Raw genomic sequence first — 27,003 nt, 5'->3', positions numbered from 1 at the left:
AGGGTTGACTTACTTGTAATAAAAAGGAAGGGTTTGGCATGGGAAGTGGATGCACTTGCGAGGTCAAAACGTCAGCCTAAAACTGCAAACCAGTCCTGCAGCAGCAGTCCTGAGACATTTTTCAAAGGCTACGCTAGTGGATGCCACAATCAGTGCTGCAGACCCACTAACTAATAGCATTTAGTTGACAGGCCCTCAGCACATGTAGCGCACTTGACTAGGGACTTACAAGTGAATTAAGTATGCCAATTGTGAAGAAGCCAATGTTATCATGTTTTAAAGGGCAAAGAACCTGCACTTCAGCAGTGTACAGATCCTTAAAGGGCAGAAAAACAGGTTAACAACACAGGAGGTCAGAAGGCAAAAAGTTAGAGGAGCCCACGTCAATAATACATGAGAGACAGCTGCCTTAAGCTCAACTCGGACAAGACGGAGATCCTCATCCTGGGCTCCACCACTATTGCATGGGACAGCTCCTAATTTGACAAAGATGTGCACATCTTAATTGATAACTAATTAAAAGTACATTGAAGAACATAACTACAGCCTTATACACACAACAAGACATTTCTCTTCACACACAGTGTTGGGATATGCCACTCAAGAACATGAATGTTTACCAGCGCAAGGCAGGGATGTAGACTCTGTGTGCTATAGTACAAACCAGTGACCAAAGTACACCCTTCTTCTCCTAGATGATCTGGACCCTGATTAGTAAATTGTTTTAGAGCTCAGGGTATCCTCTGTCAGCAGGGCAATCTGTGTTACATCAAGAACTATGCTTAACTCTGTAGGTTTCTGACCAGCCCCCTGCTACTAAAAGAATCATGTATCTCAAATGAGTGTGTCACTATAAACTGCTGGTAATGGTATAAAACAATAAAATTATCAGCCAGACGAATCGTCGGACTGGTAGTCACAATTTTATGCTCTTCTTTCTAAATACCGTAACGGTTATACAGTTGCAGCTGCATGTAAAGTATTTACTTGTAAATTCTTTTGGGGTCCTTGTCTTCTGATGGTGGCTTAATTAAGTACTCCATAACCTCGTGGATCTTCATAAGAGACAGTTACATTCGACTCGCTCTAATTTTTCAAAATGCTCAATTGAGAGTATGAGCTGGAGGAAATATGTACCCAGAATGCCTACAGTAGTAGAATTGACATTATATCAGTTTGTCAGTTCCAGGGTGTGTAGGCCACATGATAGGATTGGTCCACCATAAAGCTACATTGACCTGTCCTGCGCTCCAGAGACCATTACTCTAGATTTCAATGGGTGGATATTACCCCTGTCTGCACAGATTTATGCATAGGCTTCCGATGGACCCTAGTAGTGCCTCACCGTTAACAGGGTCTTGGCCCACAGGCAGCGATCCTGAGCTAGCCATAATGAATTTTCCACTGAGAATTGACAGAACACATATAAAACAGGTTTCCACCATCTACAGGATAGTGGAGTGAAAGGAACTTGGAGGAGATTAGTTTGGTGATATGTTTTTAAGAGAGCTCTCAGTCATTTGGGGATTGGTCATTCAGAAATCCAGATGTATTCTAGCAACCTTCCTTTCTTTTTCGGAGGAAAGTGTATTAGGTTCTGATACGGGAGTGAAAAGGAGAAGTGATAAGGTGGTTGGCCACTGAAGCAAAGCAGGCATATTGTGATAACCCTCCCTTCTCTTTCACAGGTGAAGGTAACAGATTTGCAGAGGGGAGTAAAGCATGAAGTGCTAAAGATGATGGTCATAATGAGAAACTATCTAGGTACACCTAGTAAATGAACCTATTAATTTGCCACTCAAGATAACATAAATAGCATTACATACACCATGACCGAAGCCAACAAAAGTGACAACACTAATTTCATGAGGTATTACAGGCATTATCAATCTTGTAGGGTGTGTTGCACCAAAACATAATTTCGAAAAGTTAAACAGGAAGGCGGTATCACTATTATCATTGCCATTAAATCCCTTTCCTACTCCTTGTCAAGGTTAAACAAAAATAACTAAACACGGCAGGGTTATTGAAAAGGGACAAAATATTCAGTGCATTGCAAAACCTTCCAAAAAGGCTAAAGTGAAATCATCCTTGACAACAAACTCAACATGAAGAACCAGATCAACGAAGTCTCCCCTGCCTGCTTCCTCACCCTCCGCATGCTCCGTAAGATTTGACCACCCTTGCGGGTGGTAGTGCGCTTTACAAATACACATGACATAACAACATAGCACTTTCAATGGATATGTTTGTATTGCTTTTATACATGGTTGGTAGTCTAATCATATAGACAGTTTTTGTATATTAGACTACACAGAGAGGGCACTGCAGTCAACTAGTCACACACATCAGAGAAAGCAAGACATGTCGATATGTGACACCCTTAACTGTGAAGAATAGTCATATACAATACAAACACAGCCTTGGAGAACAAACACACATACAATAACTGAATCATGCCTCCACATCTTCATCTCAACATCTCCGTACCTGTGCTTCTTCTTGTTGCTTTTTTAATTGTTCCATCATCTGTTGAAATTCTGTCTCTTTTTGTTCTGCTTCTTCTAATGTAGCCTGATTTTGTTCCTCATAAGCCATGGCAACCACAGCCAGGATCAAGTTCACCAGATAGAATGAGCCCAGAAAAATGACCAGTACAAAAAATATCATGTAGGTTTTGCCAGCAGCGCGAAGAGTCTGTGGGAGAGACGTCCAAGGTTATTTTTTCAAGCATTCTGTTTGAAATGCAAACTTCTCTTCATGTGGAAGCAAAGCAAGTAGTTGAGAGATTTAAACTTTGCTCCAGTGTCACAAAACTACAATGGCCTAGGTTTATGTATGGTTGTGAGGTGTTGTTAGACTTGATTGGTAAGATCTCAATTTGCTGTCAAAATATTAATTTTAGAATTTATAGAATTTCCCTTTACAACCTTTGAAGCACTGAACAATGGCAAGGCTCAATTATGTGCCAACACCCATGCCTTAAACGCAAGTCAAATACTTCATTTCCCGGTAGCATAGGCTTGTTACAGTGTAGAGCTATATGTGCTACGTGTGCTATGAAACTTTGATCACATATTTAACATTTTTCATTCTCCATTAATCCCCAGAAAGCTCAGTACTGGGCTTAATACAGACAGCCACTTCCTAAGCAATCTCACTTTAAGCATAGGCTGTCTAGTTTTCATGGGGTTGAGGGAATCAGTCAACTATTCTTGAGGGTCTTCTGCTTTCATCTTCATTATATAGTGCCCTATCAAAGTGAGTTTCCCTAATTATAAAACATAAGTCTGCAACAGAGATTCTAACCCTTTCTCATTATAACTTGCAATGTAAGACAAATAAATAAATCATTCAAAAACAACAAATAGCATCAAATAGTACTCAATATCATCCATAGACTGTGAGGAAGATTGTTATTGGTAAAACCAAGAATGGAATTGAATTAAGGTAGCCACGGAACCAGAACAGATTGTAGTACAACTAGTGCAAGTGTAGAGAAGAAACAAGGAGAAAGGAAAAGGGAAGCAGATGGGGTGAATATAAGTTTACCAAAGGAAGTAAACATGCATTCATTGCTGTTCTCAAAGCCATGTGTCCAATAATACAGATATAGGCTGCAAGACTAGGTGATATAGTTTTGTAGGAGATTCACAACAAATAACATAATGAAATAGCTTATCTTGAATAATATTTGCTGGAAGTGAGAGTACATTGACATGTTATCAAATTCCTTCTCTCCTTAATTTTGTCAAGCTTATACACATGTGAATAAAATAAAAACAAGAAGCATTATTGGACCTAATTTGGCACCAAAGGCATGTTTTCAAAGAAAACTGTATTGAATACCATCAAATGAAAGAAGTAAAATGAATAACGATTTTAATGATACCATAATTGGTGTATAAATGGAGTAACATGGATAGACAAGACCCATAAGTAAATCAAGGAATATCACTACACAATAAACAGAGGAATAGAATTGAAGAAATTATAAAGAGCAAGCAAACCCCAAAAAAATCAAGAGAGGATTTGAATAACTTGATTTGATAGGAAACACCATATATAAATACAAAGAATGAAAGATTAATGTTTTAAATGAAGCAGCAATTTAATGTATATCTTGATGAATACATGAAGCCAGATTTCGCTGAAACGTTGACATCAACGTTGATAAGAACATTTTGGTTCATGGAAAAATAAAAGAACTAAAGATTGCCTTTTAGACATCCATAAATTGAAAGACATGCTGTTGAGATACTGCTAGTTTTCTAACAAGACTTACCTAGAGAGTTAAGGCCTCATTACGATCCTGGCAGTCTTAAGACCGCCAGGCCCGCATTGGCAGTCGGACTGCCGCTTCTCCTTTACTGGAGGGGTTAGCGGTGCTGCCGGTCCTAATCCATCAGGGGTAGCCTGGGGATTACGAGTCCCTTCTCCACCAGCGATTACATGGCAGTAGCACCGCCATGCAAAGGCTGGCGGAGTTGGGGTGCAGGGGGCACTTGGCATGGGCAATGCAGGGGCCCCCATGTTATGTTGTGTTATATTATAGAACGCATAGCTACCCTGAGGCCTCCCAGCGCTACATAGAATTCTACCAACAACTAAGCATAGGGGAACAGGTATTAGTAAAGCCATATTTTAAAAAGCAGATGAAAAGATAATTCGTGGCAGGTTTGCCGAAGGGAAATAGGTAGGGAGTTCCAAAGTTTGGCTCCGAGATAGGCCATAGATCTTACGCCCCATTTAGCCTTTTTTATTGGCGGAATCTCTGCTAATGCTGCTGCTGATGACCTAAGAAGTCTGACTGGCTTATGAAAAGTAGCCAGAGTACGCAAGTACGGAAGGCCTTTGACATAAAGAGCTCTATGAATACAACTGAGTGCCTTGAACGTTAATTGTTGTTCCAATGGGAGCCAGTGTAAAGCTAAAAGGGCATGTTTGGCCGAATGGTGCCTGGGAAAGTTGAAGAGAAGACGAGCAGCCGTATTCTGAACAACCTGCAATTTATTTTTTGACATAAGTTGGGGACCCTAAAAACAGGGCGTTCCCGTAGTCCAGACGTGAAATGATTAATGCCTGTACAAGAAGTTTCTTTGCAATGAATGGGAGTACTTTAAAGACTTTCCTAAGGAGTCTAAATATCCCAAAACAGGTGGAAGATATTTTCTTTGCCTGATAGTCCATGGTCAGCTGGTAATGTGACTGTTGGGCAGTGGAAGATCTCCTAACAAGTGCAAAATGGGTGTCACTAGGTTTGGATGGGAGTGATGACCCATGATCATGACCTCTGTTTTGTCTCCATTCAGCTTGAGTTTACACTCCGACATCCAATTGGAGACTGCCTATAGGTACATGGGAAAGCCAAGAATCAAAGGAGTTATGCGAGGTGGAGAAGGATACCACCAGCTGAGTGACATCTGTGTAAAATATCAGTGAGAGGCCATATGGCTCCATTATCTAAAATGGTAGCATATAAATGTTAAATAGCGTAGGGCTCAAAGATGAGCCCTGCAGCACTCCCCAGTGGCTCTTGAAACGACTGGAGTAGAAGGAGCAATTGAGTACCTGGAAGGATCTTGCATCTAAGAACTCAGTGAACCACTTTACGGCATGCCCTATGACACCAGTTTCGCTCATTCTGCAGAGTAGGATACTATGGTCCACGGAGTCGAAGGCAGAACTGAGATCAAGGAGCACGATTGCAGAGACCATTTCCTGGTCTAGTTGCTTCCTGATTTCTTCCGTAACTCCGATCAAGGCTGACTCTGTACTATGAGAGGGTCTAAAACCCATCTGGGAAGGATGAAGAATGTGGTTATCTTCCAGAAAGGTGGAAATATGAGTGTTGGCATGTTTTTCAAGAATCTTAGCAAAGGTTGGCAGCATCGAGGTGGGTCTATAGTTATTTAGTACAGATGGATCTAGGTTGGGTTTCTTGAGCAGAGGCTTTATGATTGCATGCTTCCACTCTGCATGGAAGGAGCTGCTGGCCAGTGACTGATTCAACAGATCGGTCAGGATGGAGACTATTGTTGGCGCTCCTCGGACTAAGATTGATGGAGGTGCAGGATCTAAGGGAGATCCGGATTTAAGCGTGCTCAGTAATGGCGATGTTGTTTCTAAGGAAAGAGGCGGAATCCTTGCTAGGCTCACAGTGTCCCCAACATATTGCACGCTTACCTCTTGGGAGTTATGCAACTGAGTTGGAAAACCTGAGTAGATGTCTGAGATTTAAGAAGAAGCCTAGCTCATTGCTGTGTTAGAAGGAAGCTTCTAAGTCTTCAGTTTGAGTGTGTGGGCATACAATTTCCTTTAATATACGGAACATTTCTTTAATAGCGGTCTGTTCTACTTTGACCGCATAATAGGCACTTTGTGCTGCTTTAATTTCTACATGAAACAGTCTGATGGCCGCCCTATAATCTTCTTTAAGTAGGATGTCATAGGATTTCCTCCATTTCCTTTTCAAGCGTCTGCAGTCTCTTTTTAGTGATTGAAGATGAGTGGAGAACCAGGGGGCCCTTTTTTCCAATTACCATCCCGTCCAGGCTATTGGTGATCCATTTATTGAGTGCTTCTAGAGAGTCAGCCATGTTTCCATTAAGGGCAGGTTTGGAATTCTCTAAGATGCCAATCCACTCCTCGGCGTTTAGCGTTTAGCGTTTAGCGAATGCCAACACCTATATGGTTGGGATGTGGTTTGGGAGGTATTGGCTGGTTTTATGGTGGTGATATTCAAAGAGATTAACCTGTGGTCTGACCAGGCTAAGGGGGTAGGGCAGTAAAGTCAACTATGTTGCTAAAAACAAGGTCAATGGTGTGCCCTTTGTTATGGGAGGGCCCTCTGATCAATTGAGTAAGATCTAATGCCTTCATGTCAGCTAAGAGGCTTTTGGCTGCCGCATTATCTGGAATTTCTGCATAAATATTAAAATCCCCAAGGATCGTAAAATTAGGTCTAGTGCAGATTAAATCAGCAACGTTCTCAGTGAGAGCTTCTAAGAAGTGTTGTACAGGGCCAGGGGGACAATATATTAGGGCCCCAGAGAAGGTATAATGAGGGTCTAAAAGAATAGAAAAGAACATGCTCTCACAGTCAGGGAGTTGAAGGGGGCAGGAGGTAACCCTGACCGTGTCCCTAAAAATGATGGAAATTCCCCCTCCCCTTTCCCTGAGGGTATATCTAGCCTCATTATTAAATAATCGCAAGGCAGGACCAGCGCCACATCTGGCCTGGGTCCTCATGGAGCCAAGTCTCTGTCAGGAATAATACTGTGGGTCTCTGCGTGCTCAAAAGAAGGTTTATATCTAATTTATGAGCCACTAAAGATCTACAGTTTGCCAAGAGCAGCATGGTTGCCAACGCTTTCTGATGCCGAGCAAGCAAGGAGGTGTTCTGTGGACCTGCCTGTGAGTGTCTCTGACTTTCAGTGAGTGGAGGAGTGACTCCCATGGGCTCCCCCCAGTCCTAATAAGTCTCTGGCAGGGCTAATCTACATGAATGAAGAAACTCAGCATCATATACTATCCTGTCTGTGCTGAAATGGGCAAAGAGGCTGGCCCCTGGCCTGCTCTGGCACGGAAGGGTGCAGACGGGTGCAGATGGGCTTGCCTTAGGCGTGCCTTTGGAGTGCTCGCTGCGCGCGTCTGCCGGTTTGCCGGGTTTAAGTAGGTCAGGGAGAGTCAGCAGCTAGACTGCTGACCTCCAAGATGGAGGCCGTGACTGTGCCAGGAAGGAGGGGTAGAAATGGCAACCGTCTACAAAATGTAATACAATCTTATTCAAGCATAGGAGAGGAGGGGGTCCCCACTAATGGTCACACTTTAATATAGGGTATCCCAAGGGAAATGGGAGGAAGGAGAGGGTATTGAAGAAATCCCTTATGTGTCTTTGCACCCAAGGCCTCTAAACATGGACCGATGGTGCAAAGTCCCTGATGTCAATAAATACTCACTAAAACATGATAAAATAAGAGTGCCAAGGCACTGAATACAGATAAAATTCCTGTGTCAATAGCTAACCTAGAAACTGTCACCTGATACTGTCGATGTGGAGATTCTGCTGCGCGTCTGCTGCATCGCTGGGTTTAAGTAAGTCAGGGAGAGTCAGCAACTAGACCGCTGACCACCAAGATGGCAGCTGTGTCTGTGCCACGAAGGAGGGGTAGAAATGGCAACCATCTACAAAATCAAATACAATCTTATTCAAGCATAGGAGAGGAAGAGGTCCCCACTAATGGGTTCACTTTTATATAGGGTGTCCCAAGGGAAAGGGAGGGAAGGGGTAGGTATTGAAAAAACCCTTTATGTGTCTTTGAACCCATGGCCTCTAAACACGGACTGATGGTGCAAAGTCCCAGATGTCAATAAATACTCACTAAAACACGATAAAATAAGAGTGCCAAGTCACTGAATACGGATAAAATTTCTGTTTCAATGGCTAACCTAGAAACTGTCACCTGATCCTGTCGATGTGGAGATTCTGCTGCACGTCTGCTGCATCGCCTGGTTTAAGTAAGTCAGGGAGAGTCAGCAGCTAGACCGCTGACCACCAAGATAGCGGGCGTGTCAGTGCCACGAAGGAGGGGTAGAAATGGCAACTGTCTACAAAATCGAATACAGTCTTATTCAAGCATAGGAGAGGAGGGGGTGCCCACTAATGGTCGCACTTTAATATACAGTGTCCCACGGGAAAGGGGAGGAAGGGGAGGGTATTGAAAAAATCCCTTATGTGTCTTTTCACCCACGGCCTCTGAACACGGACCAATGGTGCAAAGTCCCTGACGCCAATAAATACTCACTAAAACACGATAAAATAAGAGTGCCAAGGCACCGAATACAGATAAAATTCCTGTGTCAATGGCTAACCTAGAAACTGTCGCCTGATACTCTCGATGTGGAGATTACGCTGCGCATCCGCTGCATCGCCGGGTTTAAGTAAGTCAGGGAGAGTCAGCAGCTAGACTGCTGACCTCCAAGATGGCAGCTGTGTCTGTGCCAGGAAGGAGGGGTAAAAATGGCAACTGTCTACAAAATTGAATACAATCTTATTCAAGCATAAGAGAGGAGGGGGTCCCCACTAATGGTCGCACTTTAATATAGGGTGTCCCAAGGGAAAGGGGAGGGTATTGAAAAATTCCCTTATGTGTCTTTGCAACCACGGCCTCTGAACATGGACCGATGGTGCAAAGTCCCCGATGTCAATAAATATTCACTTAAACACAATAAAATAAGAGTGCCAAGGCACTGAATGCAGATAAAATTCCTGTGTCAATGGCTAACCCTGGGCATGGTCATTGGGCATAGTGGCATGTAGGGGGGCACAAATAAGGCCCCCCTATGCCACAAAAAAAAATTGAAAAATAACAAAAATTATACTTACCTGAACTTACCTGTACTTCACTGGGATGGGTCCCTCCATCCTTGGGTGTCCTCCTGGGGTGGGCAGGGGTGGCAGGGGGGGTCCCTGGGGGCAGGGGAGGGCACTGTGGGCTCATTTTGAGCCCACTTGTCCCTTAACGCCATCCCTGACCCAGGCGTTAAAAAGCGGCGCAAATGCGCCGATTTTGGCCACGCCCACTCCCGGGCGTCATTTTTGCCCGGGAGTATAAATACCACGTAAAGGCCTGGGAGTCATTTTTTTAGACGGGAACGCCTCCCTTGCATCTCATTAACGCAAGGAAGGGGTTCACGCTAAAAAATGACGCTCACTCCGGGCACTTTGGCGCCCGAAGCGTCTAACGCCATAGTATAAATATGGCGTTAGTTGGCGTTAGTTTAGCGTCGAATTTGCGTCGAAAAAAACGACGCAAATTCGGCGCAACCAGAGTATAAATACGGCCCATTGTTTTACTGAGTAAAACACTGATTAGTCTCCAGAGGTTAATTACTTCTGTCACAATTTATATTAAAACAAACAGAATGTAGATAAACGTCAAGAACACAAAATTGATGTTCTGTGGCCTTCAATTTAAAAAGAAATAGGTAGTTGCGACGTAAAGGAGAAAATTGCTTACCTCAGTGTGATCAAGGACAGACAAGGTAACTTTCTGACCAACTTCTATCTTTAAAAGCAATGACAAGATCTTTGATATTCACTTTCAGAATGTTACAAAGTAAATTCCACAGTCTATCATTGGAGCCCCTTTTTTAAGTCGTAAATAGCAAACTACTACACTTACTAACCTATGGATCTCAAATCCTTTGAGGGAGAGATGCCAAGATGTAGCACGCTTTATACGCTAACCTATACAGACAGCTATTTATGTTTAGTAAATTATGTCTCAATCCCATGTTCACTCAGAGTTCACTTTGTTAAAACAACAATTTGTTCACCAAAGGATCTTTCTTAAAATCTGTAAAAAATTGTGAGGTGCTCTAAAATACATTTTAAGAAATCTAATTTTGGTTCAGATTACTAGATCCATCACCCACATTATGAGGCAAATGTTTCTAAAGTCAACACTAGATGTGTTCCCATTGAACACCTTGTGGGGATTGCCAACAACTCAGAGTGTTAAAACAATAGTAAATAAATCTCTAAAAGTCATTTCTTACCTGCAGGACAAGCTCAGTAGTAAACCCCACATCTGGATGGGTTTAAACACATACAAAAACATAACTCAGTAAACATGCTTGAATATTAAATTTTCTGACCACCTGAAACTCACGCTTGCCATGTAGAATGGTTGACTTCCCAACAAAGGAATTAACACCTAAATGTGAAATGGTTTGGTTAACTCCAAATGACAGACTCTGTAGGTCCAAAAACAAAGCCATTTGCCACATACTATCTGCATGTCCATCCTAAGTGAGGCTTGCAAAATGTCTCTATGACCTAACATCACTACTTTGAACATAGGACTTTGCAGGTAACCAATAATCCACAATCTGAATGGCCATCTCAAGCAGCTGAACTGTAAATTTGTGAAATTCATTGGGCATGCCATTCATATGCTGGCAGCAAAAGCTTGACTGTACTATCTCATTTTTATTTTTCTACATTGCACTTTATAAATCAAAAACATTTCACATTGAAAAGTAATTCAGGGTTACATACACTCATTATATGATTAAAAAGGTTCTCCCTTTTTTATTTTCTGTTTGCTTTTTGGACAAAACTCTGAAAGATTTACATGCTAAGTACCGCTTTTTAATCAGCCTTTTAAAATCTAGATTTTTCTAAACAGTTCTATTTATTCAACTAGGTGTATAATGATTTTTAATACCTATTAAATAAAGATAAAAAAAGAAGAAGGCTGAGTGACCAATTGGTGAGGCACTACAAGCAAATAATGGAAGTAAGGATTCATTCAAGAACAGCTGTGTAACAGTTTACACCTATTAAAGCCAAGTTCACAAGAACTTGATGAAAAGGTCCTATAGATATGAGCAGACAACCAGCCATTTATATCATTTGCATTGCTAAGAATCTCTGCGTCACAACAAGAGGTATTGACATCCACATAGAAAGAGAATTTTGACTGGGACAGACTTGCATCTCTTAATATGAGAAGTGTTCCAAGATTCTGCAGATAACTCTGAATGTCCATGTCATTATGAGTTTGAGTCAAGTTTGAGTGTAGAACAGACAACATTGCTCCCGCAGGAGATGCTTTACAGGAACCATATGCGGACACCTCTGCCATTGCTAAAATGCTTAACAAGAAGCCTTAGAAGTACTTACAACACTGGAAGGGAGGATTCAGTAAACATTTTCTTATAGTCAGTCCTGTGTTTGCCTAACTTAGGCACACAAATATACTCCCAGATTCATCATTCCTACCTGTGCCTGAGAAAAGGAGGATGCATTGACTACAGCAGAGTAGCTTGTTCACATTTTAATGCACACAAAGACTGGAGGGTGTCCCTTCAGTACAAACTCATGCAATGCACCACTCAACAATGGTGTTGGACAAGCATCTATAATGACATCACATCCACAACTCTATAACTATGGCTCCTCACAATGTTTTACTTTTCACGCATTGCAGTGCTGAAGATTTTCATACAGTGCTACCCTGTATAATTTTTAGCAAATCCGGTCCAAATATTTGGCACTGCTCTATTGGGTTCCACCTTCCGCTGCATGTCAAAAATTGATACGTACAAACACCCCATACCATTTTGCAAACATGATGAGTGTCTGAGGAAAGGTCAGCCTGACAGACACTCTTCATGTTGAGGTCAGACAACTAGGCAATATACATGCACTAAATGCTCAGGTGCCTGATCGCCTCTGCTAAACTTTGCTGGGATGAAGATCTCACAGCTGTATGGGTGTTACCTCCTCAGCCTGGAAAGAGCTTGGATGTCCCCCCCTCATGACAAGGGGTTGCGTCACTGATCAATTTGGACCTGGTTGCTTCAGTTTTAAGGTCTGAAATGCCCAGGGACGACTGTTCATCAGTGATGCTCGCCACAGAGTGGATGGGCTAAGTAGTTTCACTGACACCATCCCACTCTGATGAGGAAAAGGACTGCTAATTGCTCTCATTGGCTGAACCAAACTGGGGTGGCATGAAGAGCAAAAGAACAATAAATTCAACCCAGATCTGTGACTGGGGCCGAGTGTTTAAAAAGTTTCAGCACTCCGTCCATCATCCTTTTGTGTTGCTAAAATTGCCGTAAGTGGCAGGGTATGCCCAGACATGGGTCCCTTGCTCACTGTACCACTGCATTCAAGCTAGCCTAGCTGATGAGGGGTGATACCCCAAAACCAGTCCCAGGATGCTTGCTTCTAGTCCAGGGAGGATCTGGCACAGGGCTGGGTCCAAACTGGGTTGCATGGTGAGCAAAAGAACAATGGATTACACCCAGATCTGTGAATGGGGAGAGAGTGTTTGAAAAGTTTCAGCTCTCCCTTCATCATCCTTTTGTGTTGCTGAACCATAAAAAGGTCAGTCAGTGATAGGAGACGAAAGTCCCAATCCTCCAGAAACCACCAAGACCGCCCGATCCACCACAGATCACTGGTGCAGTCCAGTAAGTTTTGTTTAATGTCTGGTGTAGGAAAATGGCTCCCTGTTGCAGTTACCCCCCACTTTTTGCCTGATATTGATGCTGACTTGACTGAGAAGTGTGCTGAGACCCTGCTAACCAGGCCCCGGCACCAGTGTTCTTTCACTAAACATGTACCATTGTTTCCACAATTGGCACACCCCTGGCACACAGATAAGTCCCTTGTAAAAGGTACCAGTGGTACCAAGGGCCCTGTGACCAGGGAAGGTCCTTAAGGGCTGCAGCATGTGTTGTGCCACCCTAAGGGACCCCTCACCTAACACATGCACACTGCCATTGCAGATTGTGTGTGTTGGTGGGGAGAAAAAGGCAAAGTCGACATGGCATCCCCTCAGGATGCCATGCACACAAAATAATGCCTGTGGCATAGGTAAGTCACCCCTCTAGCAGGCCCTACATCCCTAAGGCAGGGTGCACTATAACACATGTGAAGGCATAGCTGCATGAGCAATTTACCCCTTCAATGTTTAAATCCATTTTTGAACATTGGTGCAGGGTGACCATATTAAGTATATGGTCTGGGAGCTTGTCAGAACGAACTCCACATCTCCATAATGGCTACACTGAATACTGGGAAGTTTGGTATCAAACCTCTCAGAATAATAAACCCACACTGATGCCAGTGCTGGATTTATTAACAAATGCACACAGAGGACATCTTAGAGATACCCCCTGTATTATACCCAATCCGTCAGTGCAGGACTGACTGGTCTGAACCAGCCTGCAACTGAGATGAGTTTCTGACCCCAGAGGAGATAATGAGAAAAACAAGGAGGAGTCACCTACCAGTCAGGACAGCCCCTAAGGTGCTCAGGAGCTGAGGTGACCCCTGCCTTTAGAAATCCTCCATCTTGGTTTGGGAGGATTCCCCCAATAGGAATAGGGATGTGCCCCCCTCCCCTTAGGGAGGAGGCACAAGGAGGGTGTAGCCAACCTCAAGGACAGTGTCCATTGGCTAATACCACCAGACCTAAACACACCCCTAAATTCAGTATTTAGGGGCAACCTTGAACCCAGGAAATCAGATTCCTGCAACCAACAACAAGAAGAAGGACTGCTGACCTGAAAGCCCCCGAGGGAGAAGACGGAGACAACAACTGACTTGGCCCCAGCCCTACCAGCCTGTCTACAGACTCAAAGAACCTGCACAGTGACTCATCCAGCAGGACCAGCGACCTCTGAGGACTCAGAAGACTGAGCTGCACCTAAAGGACCAAGAACCTCCTGAGGACAACGGCTCTGTCCAGAAACAGCAACAAAATTGCAACAAAGAAGCAACTTTAAAGAGACCCTCACTTCCCGTCAGAAGCATGAGTCTTCACACTCTGCACCCGACGCCCCCGGCTTGAGTTCAGGACAACAAACACTGCAGAGAGGACTCCCAGGCGACTCCAACAACGTGGACACCCTGAGTCAACCCCCCTACACCCCCATAGTGACGCCTGCAGAGAGGATACAGAGGCTCCCCCTGACCGCGACTGCCTGGTAACAAAGGTACCGGACGCCTGGACCAAGCACTGCACCCCCAGCTCCCATGACCGAGAGGAACCACCTACCAGTGCAGGAGTGACCAGCAGGTGGCCCACATCCTAGCCCAATCGGTGGCTGGCCCTGTGCCGCTGAGTGTATGTTTTGTGTGCCTGTGTGTGTCCCCCCCAGCGCTCTACAACCCCCCCCCTGGTCTGCTTCCCAAGGATGCAGTTACTTACCTGCTAGCAGACTGGAACCGGAGCACCCCTGTTCTCCATAGGCGCCTATGTGTTTTGGGCCCTCCTTTGATATCTGCACCTGACCGGCCCTGTGTTGCTGGTGTGGCGACCTTGGTGTTGCCTTGAACCCCCAATGATGGGCTGCCTATGCCCAGGAGATTGACTGTGTAAGTGCTTTACTTTCCTGAGAAACTAACCAAAACCTACCTACCCAGGAATTGTTGATGAGTGTGTCCACTTTTAAAATAGCTAATTGCCATTTAAATCAAAACTGTGTGTACTACTGTTTTAAATCAAAGTTCTATACTGACCTGTGAGAACTACCTTGCATTTTATGTACTTACCTCAAATTTGAATCTTGTGGTTCTAAAAATAAATTAAGAAAATATATTTTTCCATATAAAAAACCTATTGGCCTGGAGTTAAGTCTTTGAGTGTATGTTCCTCGTTTATTGCCTGTGTGTGTACAACAAATGCTTAACACTCCCTCTGATAAGCCTATTGCTCGACCACACTACCACAAAATAGAGAATTAGTATTATCTAATTTTGCCACTATCAGCCTCTAAGTGGAACCCTTGGACTCTGTGCACACTATCTCTCACTTTGAGATAGTATATACAGAGTCAACTTCCTACATTTGGTTTGTGCATATATGAATGTATGTGTATTAGTGTGTGTGTGTGCTGTAAATGGGTGTGGGCATGGGTATGTGCTTGTGAATGGTGGATGTATATGTGCATGTATGTGAATGTTGGGTGTGAGTGAGTGTGCACATAGATGTGTGAGTGTGAGTACATATGTGTGTGCATGTGTTGTTTGTCTGCCTCTACCTCCTCCTGCTCAAATTACCAGCTGCCACTACCTCCTCCTTTGTTCCAACAAACTAAACATTTGAACTTTTAAATAGCTTGATTCTGAAACAATATAGTTAGTTTGACATTGCTCTCATGACAAATCTTATTGACTTTGAGGTTCCCCTCTGGAGGTACATTTGTGTATAAAGGCTCCACATCCAATGTGATATTTACTTGTCACAGAGTGGGATAGGGTCAGTAGTAAAGGACTGACAATTCCTCTCATTCGCTGGCTCATAACAAAGTCAGACAGCAGTCTCAATCCTCCAGGAACCACTGAGACTTCCCCCCCACCACCCTAGATCACTGCTACAGCCCAGTATTTGTTTTGTAAAGTTAAGTGTGGGCATATATGAATGTATATGTATTAATGTGTGTGTGTGTGAGTGAGTGTGTATGTGTGCTGTGAATGGGTGTGGGCATGAGCATGTGCTTGTGAATGGTGGGTGTATGTGTTCATGTTTGTGAACGTATGGGTGTGAGTGAGTGTGCATGTAGATGGATGTGAGTATATCTGTGTGTGCAGTCTGTCCCTCTCTGCCTACTCAAATTACCAGCCACCACTGACTACCTCTTTCTTGATTCAACAAACCAAATGTTTTAACTTTTAAATAGTTTGATTCTGAAATAATATGTTTAGTTTGTCTTTACTCTCTTTACAGATTTGGATGACTTTGAGGTCCCCCTCTTGAGGTACATTTGTGTATTGAGACTCTGCATCCAATGTGACATTAGACCACTGAATGAAGAATCTTTCACTTTGCTGACAAAACGTAAGGAGTGTCTTACATTTGCCCATGTTTGTTCTATAAAGGCCTTTAAGAATATGGCAAAATATATGGAGATTGTATGCAGTACTAATTCACAGCTGAAAGCTTGGAGGCAATCAATAGAGTGCCCTCAGGCTCACACTTCCTAAACCTAAGAAAAGACTCCAGGTCATATAGAATTTGGCAAAATATGAGCCCTAACATAAATTAGCATGGCTGGTTGCCTGCCTCTTTTAGGGGTGTGCAAAACACAGGCTTTCCAGCGGTAGAACCTCAGCTGGCTTCAGTGGTGGAAACGTTTGATTGGGTGAATTATCTGTCACTAAGCTGCCAAGTCACATTGATAGCACCCTTCCCTATTTAGGTAGTCCCAGGAAGGGTAATCCATCAGTTGCATCCAAATGAATAGAGAAAACTCCATGCCCATCTGGGCTATTAAGTTTATTCACACAAAAATACCTGCACTACGAGTTAGTGTAAAAGTTTTATAAATGCTGAGGCAAGCAAAAACTAAGCAAATGCTGAGCTATAGTTAATTTGTTCATTTCCAGAAGGTTTTTGTACAGCCTTGCAAAATATATAGTATTGTGACTCCTGTATGTTACCAACCACCAGTGTGAGACTATATATGCCTTCCTGCTATGGGTTTATTATAAACAAATGGAAAGTTAAAGATGTCAGAGGAGAGCAAACATGTTCCCATTAGGAGATTTAGAAATTCTCAAACTAATGATATTTGTATCATCTGATTCTGTATAGTTGAAGGGCAGTTGATAGTAGACTACACAATAAAGTGAATAAATGAGAGAGGTGTGGCCCACACAATATGTAAAGGAGAAGGACATTTTAAATTTGAAAGTAAGTGAACATATGTGGTTATTTGGGTTCTCTGGCGTGCTCCTGACCACAAGCGGCAGCCCTGTATCATGGACCTCTCTCCTCTTCTACCCATGACACTTAGGGGTGATTAATTTACCCTCAAGTGGGATGAGCACACCCTCCCCTCGCCTGTCACTTCTTCTGGACCCCCCTGAACCGGGCAGAGCCTACCCAGATTGGCTCCGAATTGCATGCTTGATGGGGAGGCTGGAGGGTAGTGTGGAGAAGACCTGAGTCTCGTGCGCCTGACCCCGTACTCTTGGTTATCATGTCACACAATAAATCTGCCAGGGACAATCCGTGATCATCCTATGGAGCAAACTCCCCACCACGGACTCTGAAACAACAGACTCTTCTTCAGCACCTGCACCGGGGAGTGCAGCTACGGTGCCTATATCACAAGGCTACATGGACCACTGCCTGCAGGAGATTGCTCTGAAATACTCCCTTGAGACAGACTTTAAAACATGCCATTAAGGCATTCAGAGAGATGTCTCTGAGATAGGAGGGTGTGTGGACGACCTGGAAGATCAGGAGATCCTGTAGCATCGAGTTTCCGCACTCGAGGAGCAGCAGATAAAATTACAAACCAATCAGGAGGACCTGGAATATCAGAGCCATCAAAACAATATAGGCAAAGGGAGGCCCCCAAAGGGTGGAAGGTAAAAACATCATGACATTTACTGCTGCGCTTCTGCATATGATCCAAGGTGACAAGGAGGACCTCCCCGGGTCCTGGATAGAGCGCACCCTGTGGGGTCAGCTCTGTGGCACCCAGATTCAGCACCAGATATCCTGACATGAGTGCACTGCTTCACAGAGAAATAAGCCATCCTATGGGCATCCAAGAGCAAGACAGACCTGATGTTTTAGGGCCACACCATTTAGCTCTATCAGGACCTCTCCCCTGTCACTTTACGCAGGTGATGATATTTCACAGACAAAGTTAGGGAAATAGACATTCGATACCAATGGGGTCATCCCTTTGCCCTTCTGTATATCTGGGGGGGGCAGATGATGCTCACTGCGCTCCTTGACTGAGGCCAAACAACAGCTAGGACTTGCTGCCGACCCATGAGACGGAGACACTACTCTACCTCGCAGGTCATCCAGAGATAAACTGTGGTCCACCTGCACCATGGTGAAACCCCAGTGACCAGATAAACAACAGACCAAGGCCTTGTTAAGGAAAACCAAACGTGATATTATACAGCACATACGAAATATGGGGAAAGACCCATTTCCAGTTCCATCTATCTCAGGCTCTCTGTAACAGTGGCAGCCATAACTCACAAACATGCATCCTTATTCCAAGGCTGGAACCACCATGACTCTTGCTATCATGGACTACGGATGTGCTGGGCCGTGGGGTCAAGCGAGACCATCAAACTTGCTTCCCACATTGAAACTCATACTTCATCTGATGGTCAGTTCCCCAAGATTTACACCCCAGGATGGTGACTCCTCCAGCTGGTTCTGCGCATGTCAGTGCCGGTTTCTGCAGGAAGCAGATGAAACAGTTGGGCCCTGTTGGTCTGTTTTCTTTATTTAGTTGTCTGTGTTCTTACTTTCTGATCAGCCAGTGCCAGTAACTGCTGCAGTCGAACCATGCAGATGATAGAATGCCACTCCTACCTACTCAACCAGCATGTCAGCCCACCCTGCTTTTGAGGGTGGACAAACTCCTCATTTTTTCAAACAGCTGCTGGGGGGTATAGAGGGGTCAGGCCTCCATCTCTCTTTTTCCATACTTCACCTCTCCGATGTTGTTGGTACATTATGTGGCAGCTCCCCGCTCACACAAACCGTAACATTACTAACAGGCACTAGACTGCTCTCCATTAATATCTGTGGCCTTAACTCCTCAAATAAGCACAAGCAGGTCTGGGGTACATACTACAACATGATATCATTGTTGTCCTCCTCCAGGAGACCCACCTTCTGGGGGGGCGGACAGACATTGGCTTGGAACACTCGAAATACCTGATACCTATTGGGCGTACACTAAAAGGAGAGGGATAGGGAGGTCTGTTTTCTGACACTCCATATGCTCAGGGACAAGCAACAGCTCAACCTTCTCAACATTTATGCTCTAAATTCCACACAAGATTCCTTTCTTTGATGCGTCCTGCGCAAGCAGTTAGCTGGGATGGAAGGAGATATTATTATCAGTGGCGACTTTAACTTGGTGTGAAACCCACAGCTGGACAGGAATGTGGTCACCTATCAGGGTGCAGGAGGTCTGTCAGCCCCGCTTAAGAGGAATATTGTGCATTTGGGGTTCATTGACGTTTGGCGCTATAAACATCCAGACACAAAACTACTCATTTTATTCACATGTCAACGTATCCTACTCTCGCATGGACCACGTCCTGATCACTCACTCCCTCCTCCGCAACTTAGTCATGGTGGAGATCTCTGACATCTCTATCTCTGGCCGTGCCCACATAGTAATGTTCTGGTCTGACACCACCCCTTCTCGTAAGAGTTCACTGCACAGGTGTTTACACCAGCGACTCCTTCGAGATCTGGAAGACGTGGCTAAAATTTGTAAAGGGATCATTAAGTGTTTTGCTTTAAACTCCTTGCCGGATACACCGCTCAACACATGAGATGGTTTTAAGACTACTGTCTGGGAGTGCAATCTCCTATAACTATTGCCATTGGGAGGGAGACCCATTTAATGGAAACCAAGTTGCCACCTCATACCACAACAAAGACAACTTGCTATCTTGCTATCTTGCTTGGCCAACTGAGGGCTCAAAGAACCACTAGGGCTGAATGCATCCTTTTGACACTACAGCAAAAATACTACGAGGGAGGCAAAAAGGTGGGTATGCCCTGAGCTCAAAGGCTACGCCAGGTACAGGCCGGAGCACATATTTCAAAACTTCAGACTGGGGACTCAAGATGGGCAATCACTGAACAGGACAAGCAATGGGTGTTTCATGATTATTATCAAGCCCTTTATGATTGTGAAGGCATTCCCCTTCAATAATACCTGAGGCACTGTGAGTGGAAACTTCTTCATCCCCAACACACGGAACTCCTTGACGTCCCAATCACTCTTGCTGAAATTCACAGTGCTGTACAGGCCCTCCAGCTTGGCAAGATGCTGGGACCAGACGGACTCCCTGTCCTCTTCTATGGGGTGTTTCCCCCACATCTGCGGGATCAACTTCTACAGCTATATAACTCTCTTACTCAAGATATAGGCCTTATGCCTTCTATGGCAGCAGGGAAGATAGCTCTCATTCTCAAACCAAGGCTAGGACCCCGTTTCTTGTTACTTCTCTTACTGCCCCATAGCGCCTCTTAAAATGGACGCAAAAATATTCACCAAGATCTTGCTATGAGACTATAAAGGTACCTTCCAGGCCTTATTGATCCTGACCAGGTGTGCTTTATCCACACAGGAAGGGGGCAAGCAATGTATGCTGTATAGCTCATCTTGTTGAAATGTCTCACTGCTACCATATCCCAGCATGCCTCCTTTCGCTTGACGCGGTGAAGGCCTTTGATAGGGTCAAGTGGTGTTTTCTCAAAGCGGAAGTTATCGAGGTGGGGTTGGGAACAGGCATGGTTACTAAAATTACAGCCTCCTAAGTAGCACTGACAGCTTTAATTCATGTCAACAGACAACATACAGCACCCATAGCTATTCAGAGGGGTCGGCAGCAGGGTCTCCCATTATTGCTCTTGTGGTGGAGCCTCTAGTCATCACCATCCTCCACACAGAGGATATTATAAGCATCCTGTTTTGCGATCGGGACCACAAGATCAGTATGTTTGCCAATGACCTTTAGCTCACTATCTCGCAGCCTACAGTTTCCTTTCCAGCTGTTGTTGCTTGTGTGACCGCTTTTGAGGCAATTTTGGGCTTTAAGATCAACATGCTCAAATCGTGCACAATCAACCTGAGTGTCACCAATAAAGTCATCCCTGCTTTGCAAAGCTTGGCACTGTTTCAATGGTCCTCAGATAAGATCAGGTACCTGGGTCTCAATCTTACCCCCACGCTTGCATCTTGAACATGTGCTAACTGACCACATCTCTGCCATTCCATCTTAATAGACCTTAGGCAATGGAAGCCCTTCCACGTCTGTTCACTGGGCCGAATTAATGTTATAAAAATGAATGTACTCCAACAGGCTCTCTATCTCTTTTAGACCCTACCCACTCCGATCCTGCAGGATGATATCATGCACTTACAATAGGACATCTGTTCTTTCATCTGGAACGGGAAGTGATTGCCGATTGCTAATACATTACTGACACAACCTCGGGACAGGGGTGGATTGGCCTGCCCTAATCTCCTTGAGTATTAGTGAGCTACCCATTTCATGATACATCTCTGAATGGGTAATGTGCGAGAGTCAAAAACACTGATTCAACAGGGACAGGGCCGTAGCCTGTCAACCTCTGTGGGTTCTAGCCTGGTTACCAAAGCATTCCTGACCATGCAGTGCCTACTTTGCTACCTCCACTAAAATGGTGCTTGATATACAGGATAAACTGGTGCTTCAAATAGGACTTACCACATTACCCTATCTTAACAAACACATTGCCTGTAATCCTGACTTTGCACCTGCATTGTCACCGCAGTCCTTTCCCAGCTGGAGGGAGGGTGAATGTAGAACGTTACTTGATCTCTTTGCAGGGTTCTCCCTAAAGTCCTTTGACCTGTACACGGTTGACTACAACCTACCGGAGACTGTAAGACTGCAATATTGCTAGCTGCAACATTGGGTGCTACACCCCTCTGTTTATCCTGGAGTTGTTTGACCCTATACTCCTTTTAAGAAGCTAGAGAGTGCATATAATGGTACTCTGGCTCATCACTAACACATACCAAACACTCCAACACTCAGTGTCCTCTTCTACTGAATCATGCCAGGCTACTTGGCAAGCTACTACCACAAAAGGCATTTCAGTCCTTGTCATAGGAGGCCTTGTCAAAGGATATACCTAGAAGATATCGCAGCATAGCTCTTAGGGAAACATCATACAAGCGTATGTTCCCATGACATTATACTGCAGCCCGCCTCACCACTATCTACCCCTCTACTCTTCCCTTTGTTGGCATTGCGGGCTGCCAGTGGGGGATTTTTGCAATGTATGTTGGCCTTGCAGCCTCATCACTAAATACTGGAAGGAGACCTTAGGTCACATCAAAACCACTGTGAGGCTACCGTTCCCTGTCTCCTACCTCATGGTCATCTTTGGCATCTGGCCCCTCAACTTAGAAGTGATGACCCATGTTGATTGGAAGCTTATCAGTTGCATTTTTCATGCAGCACGGCAACTCATGAAATTGGCATGGAAAAGAATCTCCCCATAGCTCAGTGATTTTATTGCCTGTGGCATGTCCTGCTGATGGATCATCTCTCTCACAATTTAACTTGGACTGAGCCCAAATTCCAGACTATATGGTGCTCACTGCTCCAATATCTGACACATCTGGAGTTTTCCTGCTTCAACCCACTGAAACTAAGGGCCTTGTAACTCTTTGATTGATCCCTCTACCAAAGCCTTGCTACTAGCACCAGTCACCTACTGTCTTAGAGGGAGAGGCACACACTTCGAGCTACATTAGGCCACTGATTCTGGTGTCGACCTGCCGGCTGACTGTATTGACCTGTTATTGTTTTCTCCTGTTGCTGTTGTGACTTTTTGTTCCTTTTCATTTGTACTGCAGTGCACTATATGATGGATGATTTAATCATATACCAATCTGCCACCGCTCTTGTGTTTTACTAACTGCTTATTGCCTTCGCACACTATATATATGTCAAATATCACCTGATCTCCTATCATTATATAATGTATTTGATGATCCTGCCACACTTAGTTTTACCTACCAATAAACAATTTTGAGAAAAAACACCATGGGTCTTTCCCTAAAAACGTTCTTTCATGGCATGAACCAAATATCCAAAATCTTTATTGCTGAAGCAACTCATCCACTGCCTCCCACTCTCCCAATATAGTTTCTCTAGGTAATGCGTTCGAAATGTTCTGCCTTCTGGGCCTAAGCAATGTTACAGAAAAGCACACTTTTTATTTTGTGCACAAACAGGTCCTTCTATCGCATCCAGCTAGAACTCAAAACTCCCTTCCCTCGCACCCATCCAACTCTGAGATACCTCGGTTAAAGAAGTCAGAAGGAGGCACAACACTTTGCTGAACTGAAAGATACCAAAATAATCTTTTCAAAAGTATATAAAGTATCCAAAAGTTATTTTATCGATTTCTAGGGTAAGATTTTCACAAAAAATATATTATACTAAGAGGATGGAGGTACGATAGTTACAGATTACAGACAAATACCAGGTTGGGTCAGGATATATGGAAGTCTTACCATTTATCAAGAGCTAAAGTTTGACAGTTTAGTAACCTTTTTTGTATTTGCATGTCTCTACCGCATGGCCGTAACCATCACATATTTCTCTCATAAAAGTGTGCAGAGAAAATCCAAAACAAGATGGTGGTGTGTTACCTCATTATGTTTATCTGCTGCTTAGTATGTGTTTAATGCCATTACAACTCACTGTATAAGCACAGAGAGCTAAGGCCCAATCCAAAATGGTGGAGGCAATTTATTTATGCCATGCTGCCACGTAGTGAGTGCCATGTGTCAATGTCCCTCAGGGGCGTGAAGCAACTACTTTCCACTGAGCCCATTGTCGTGAGGGGCTGCCGAGCTGCAGTGTAGGCTGGGCAACCTGGTTGTCACACATCATGAGTCTCCTCAACAGCACCAGAGCATAATCGACAGCATACACCACAAAAGTCCAAATGTTTCTACACGCCCGACTTGAAAGCAATGATGAGCACTGTAAGGAAGGCAGCAGTTTCTGCTAAACCTTTAACAGAGCAGCCGAAGGAAACGGGTTTCTTGAGGCAAATCATGTCGACAAACTTTTTGCCAGTGAAAACCAGTTGAGTTTGACAAGCAAATAAAACATATTAATTTAAGATTTAGTACACAACCAGCAGGAAGGAAACATCAGAGGAACTGCCATCAAAAATTCATGTAAACATTCCAATTTTATTTCATTACACTCCAGAATCCCACTTCCTCCCCATTCTCCTAACTATGAATTTAAGCAACACAAATCCTAACACAGACCTAGCAGTATTTAGAAAATTTAGAGTTTGGCAGAGAAGGTCCTCCATTACAATGGGGACAAAGCACCCTTTCTGCTATCTAGTTGGTCCGCCCCCTTTTTTTAGCGGCTGTCGGACCAAAAGTATGTCGATGACAAAGTTTACTCTGACTCGTTTGCTGACACAATCCTCAGACAGAGAACGTGCTTTTGTCGACCTGTCTGTCACCACCGGATTTTACCACATTGAGCCACAATGAAAAAATATGACCCCCACACATCATGGGACAAGCCACCCATGGCATGGGAGCCATTATGTTTACATTTTACAGTAACATATTCCTGCTTTGGGAGTTTGTTTTTGAAAAATATAAACCTCTGTAAAATTTTGATGAGCCATCTGTCAAACATTTACATTAATAGGAACCCCTATGATGGGGGTTCTTTTTAATGTTAAGAGTTGTCTCCATAGCTGGTTGACAGCTCTAGGTTTGGTGATCAGAGGTTTCTCAAAATGCAATGCTCTCTGTTCACCAAACTTAAAATCAGCCCTTAGCTGGTATAGCTGCATTTTATTCTTAAATTGTTCTGTTTGCAATTATGTGTTCATTCATTAAACAACTAACACCATAAAAGAATAGTTAAAAGATTGCTTACTAGTTGATAAAGGTTCTCCCAGTAGTCCTGAGTCATCAATCGAAATAAGGACAAGAAAGCCCAACTGAATGTGTCAAAGCTTGTGTAGCCATAATTGGGGTTTCTGCCAGCTTTCACACAGACATATCCCTCTGGACATTGACTAGAAAACAAGAGAAAAAGCTCATATTCAAATACTATTTCTGCTTCCACTGCAATCCCAATGCATGCACTCATGGCTCAGCCCCATTTTAGCCTTTAATGGCATTGAAATGTTACATGTGGACTTTGCAAGTGTTCGAGATTTTTAGGTTTTTGTCATTAGTTTCAATGGAGATGCTGTATATCTTTTAGTAACGCCTGCAGTTTCTATCATAGCCACTGTATTTTATGGCAAATAGTTAATACAATCTTATGCTACTTACAACAACTTGCTTTGAATTTTTGATGTCTTTATTTCTTAACTGTATTGTTTTTGAAAGTGTGGTTACCTCTTCATACTCCCAGCATATGCCTGATGTGTAAACTTTCTGGTCACTCTAAATTATAAAAAAGAAGGCAACATTTACCTTTATGTTGGTCCCTACGGGAACCTCTGGTCAGTGATGTGAAAACTCACACACAATGCAACTGAGATTGTGCTCCTCCTTCTACACAGCCACAAACATGCAAATGTATAACAAAATAATATTTTCATAAACTGTTTGGGGGGTGACAGTCGACTACTCTAAGTAAGGGTACTTGGGAATTGTCATTTCATTTCTGTGAATTGGTTAGCACAGATACATCTGGTTCACTAAGGTTTACAAAACAAAACAACACTCTCATTTACATCATGCAGACAATTTCACTAACTTATTAGCACCAAACATGAACAGTCACATTTTAAAGGTCCACTGGGGTCTTCCCTCTCACCTATCAAAGGGTATCTGGGAATCAGAAATTGTAATAGCCACTCCGAAGGCACAAGAAACAGAAGCCAAATTCATAATGAGCGTTCTTTAACATAAGTGTCAATTAAATATAGTTGTCTCATTGCACTAAAATTTAAGTGGTCAGAATCTAATAAGAAATTTTTTTTTAATAGCAATGAATGGCAGGTGATACCATTCAAAATGAAAACTCAAATGAGGTAATACATTTGAAAATTTACCAAATATTTAAACAAATACACGATGTTGAGAGAAAAAGCCAAAGTTAACTTGTAAATGTTTTAATATTTTGTTGAGCATACCCCTCCTATGGTGCTACCAATAATTCAGCATACGGTACTTGAAATGGTCCTTACCCAGCATCTGTGCTATTTCCACAGAGAAGAGCATCCTTTTGTCCTTCCAAAATGTAAAAATGGCCTAAAGGGAAATGAAAGATAGACAACCGATCAAAAGGAACTAATATACTGAGTGATTCTCGTCAAAATGTTGCAGTTGTGGTTTACTTTTCTCAGTCTATGTTTACGAACACATTTTCCAAGTTTAACACCTATTCATACATGTTGCCTTTCGTTTCTAAAGACAAGTGTATTTTATTCATTCACCACATAGTAACTCCAGAATAACAGATATTTACTCTTAATATGAAAATCCAGGCTGAAATACAGGACCACCACACCCTGAGCAAAACAATCGACCTTATATTTAGACAGATTCCCTCTCTGTATTTTTAAATGTCTAACTTCTATCACAACACCAGTTTAATGATTAGATCATTGTGGAAATGCTCAGATATGTAGTACTTGGTTTACGGATTTCAGGATTTAAGAATATTTGCGGTTATTAAACTGTGCAGCAAAACATAATGGAACCAAAAATCCAGATAACTGTAAGAGTAAGGGAATAGGGTCACAGAAAGAAGAAAGTATAAATGAAAAATAGGGAGCAGTAAATAAAATAGAAATGGTGGGTTTTTGAGTGACTAAGGAATGGATTAGTTTAATGAATAGAGCTGTGCATGTGTATATTCCCCCAAACATTAATTAAAAAATATAATATAAAAGAAATTATATTCAAAAATATGTT

The 27,003-nt window shown here is 43.3% G+C and overlaps 1 protein-coding gene across 1 annotated transcript in view; it reads right to left on the bottom strand.

Moving 5' to 3' along the window:
- The window catches only part of LOC138285386 (sodium channel protein type 2 subunit alpha-like), a 745,466-nt gene that overhangs the window by 455,684 nt on the left and 262,779 nt on the right, over positions 1-27,003 (bottom strand). The window contains exons 8-10 of the mRNA XM_069225255.1: positions 26,274-26,337; positions 25,007-25,148; positions 2,491-2,697 (exon numbers count right to left, since the gene is read on the bottom strand). Of these exons, the coding sequence (XP_069081356.1) occupies positions 2,491-2,697; positions 25,007-25,148; positions 26,274-26,337 (413 nt within the window). The remainder of the gene's footprint in view (positions 1-2,490; positions 2,698-25,006; positions 25,149-26,273; positions 26,338-27,003) is intronic.

Source organism: Pleurodeles waltl, chromosome 3_1 (genome assembly GCF_031143425.1).
Source record: "Pleurodeles waltl isolate 20211129_DDA chromosome 3_1, aPleWal1.hap1.20221129, whole genome shotgun sequence".
Lineage (NCBI taxonomy): Eukaryota > Metazoa > Chordata > Amphibia > Caudata > Salamandridae > Pleurodeles > Pleurodeles waltl.
The sequence above is the reverse complement of the archived record's forward strand: the minus strand, read 5'-3'. Positions and strand labels throughout refer to the sequence as shown.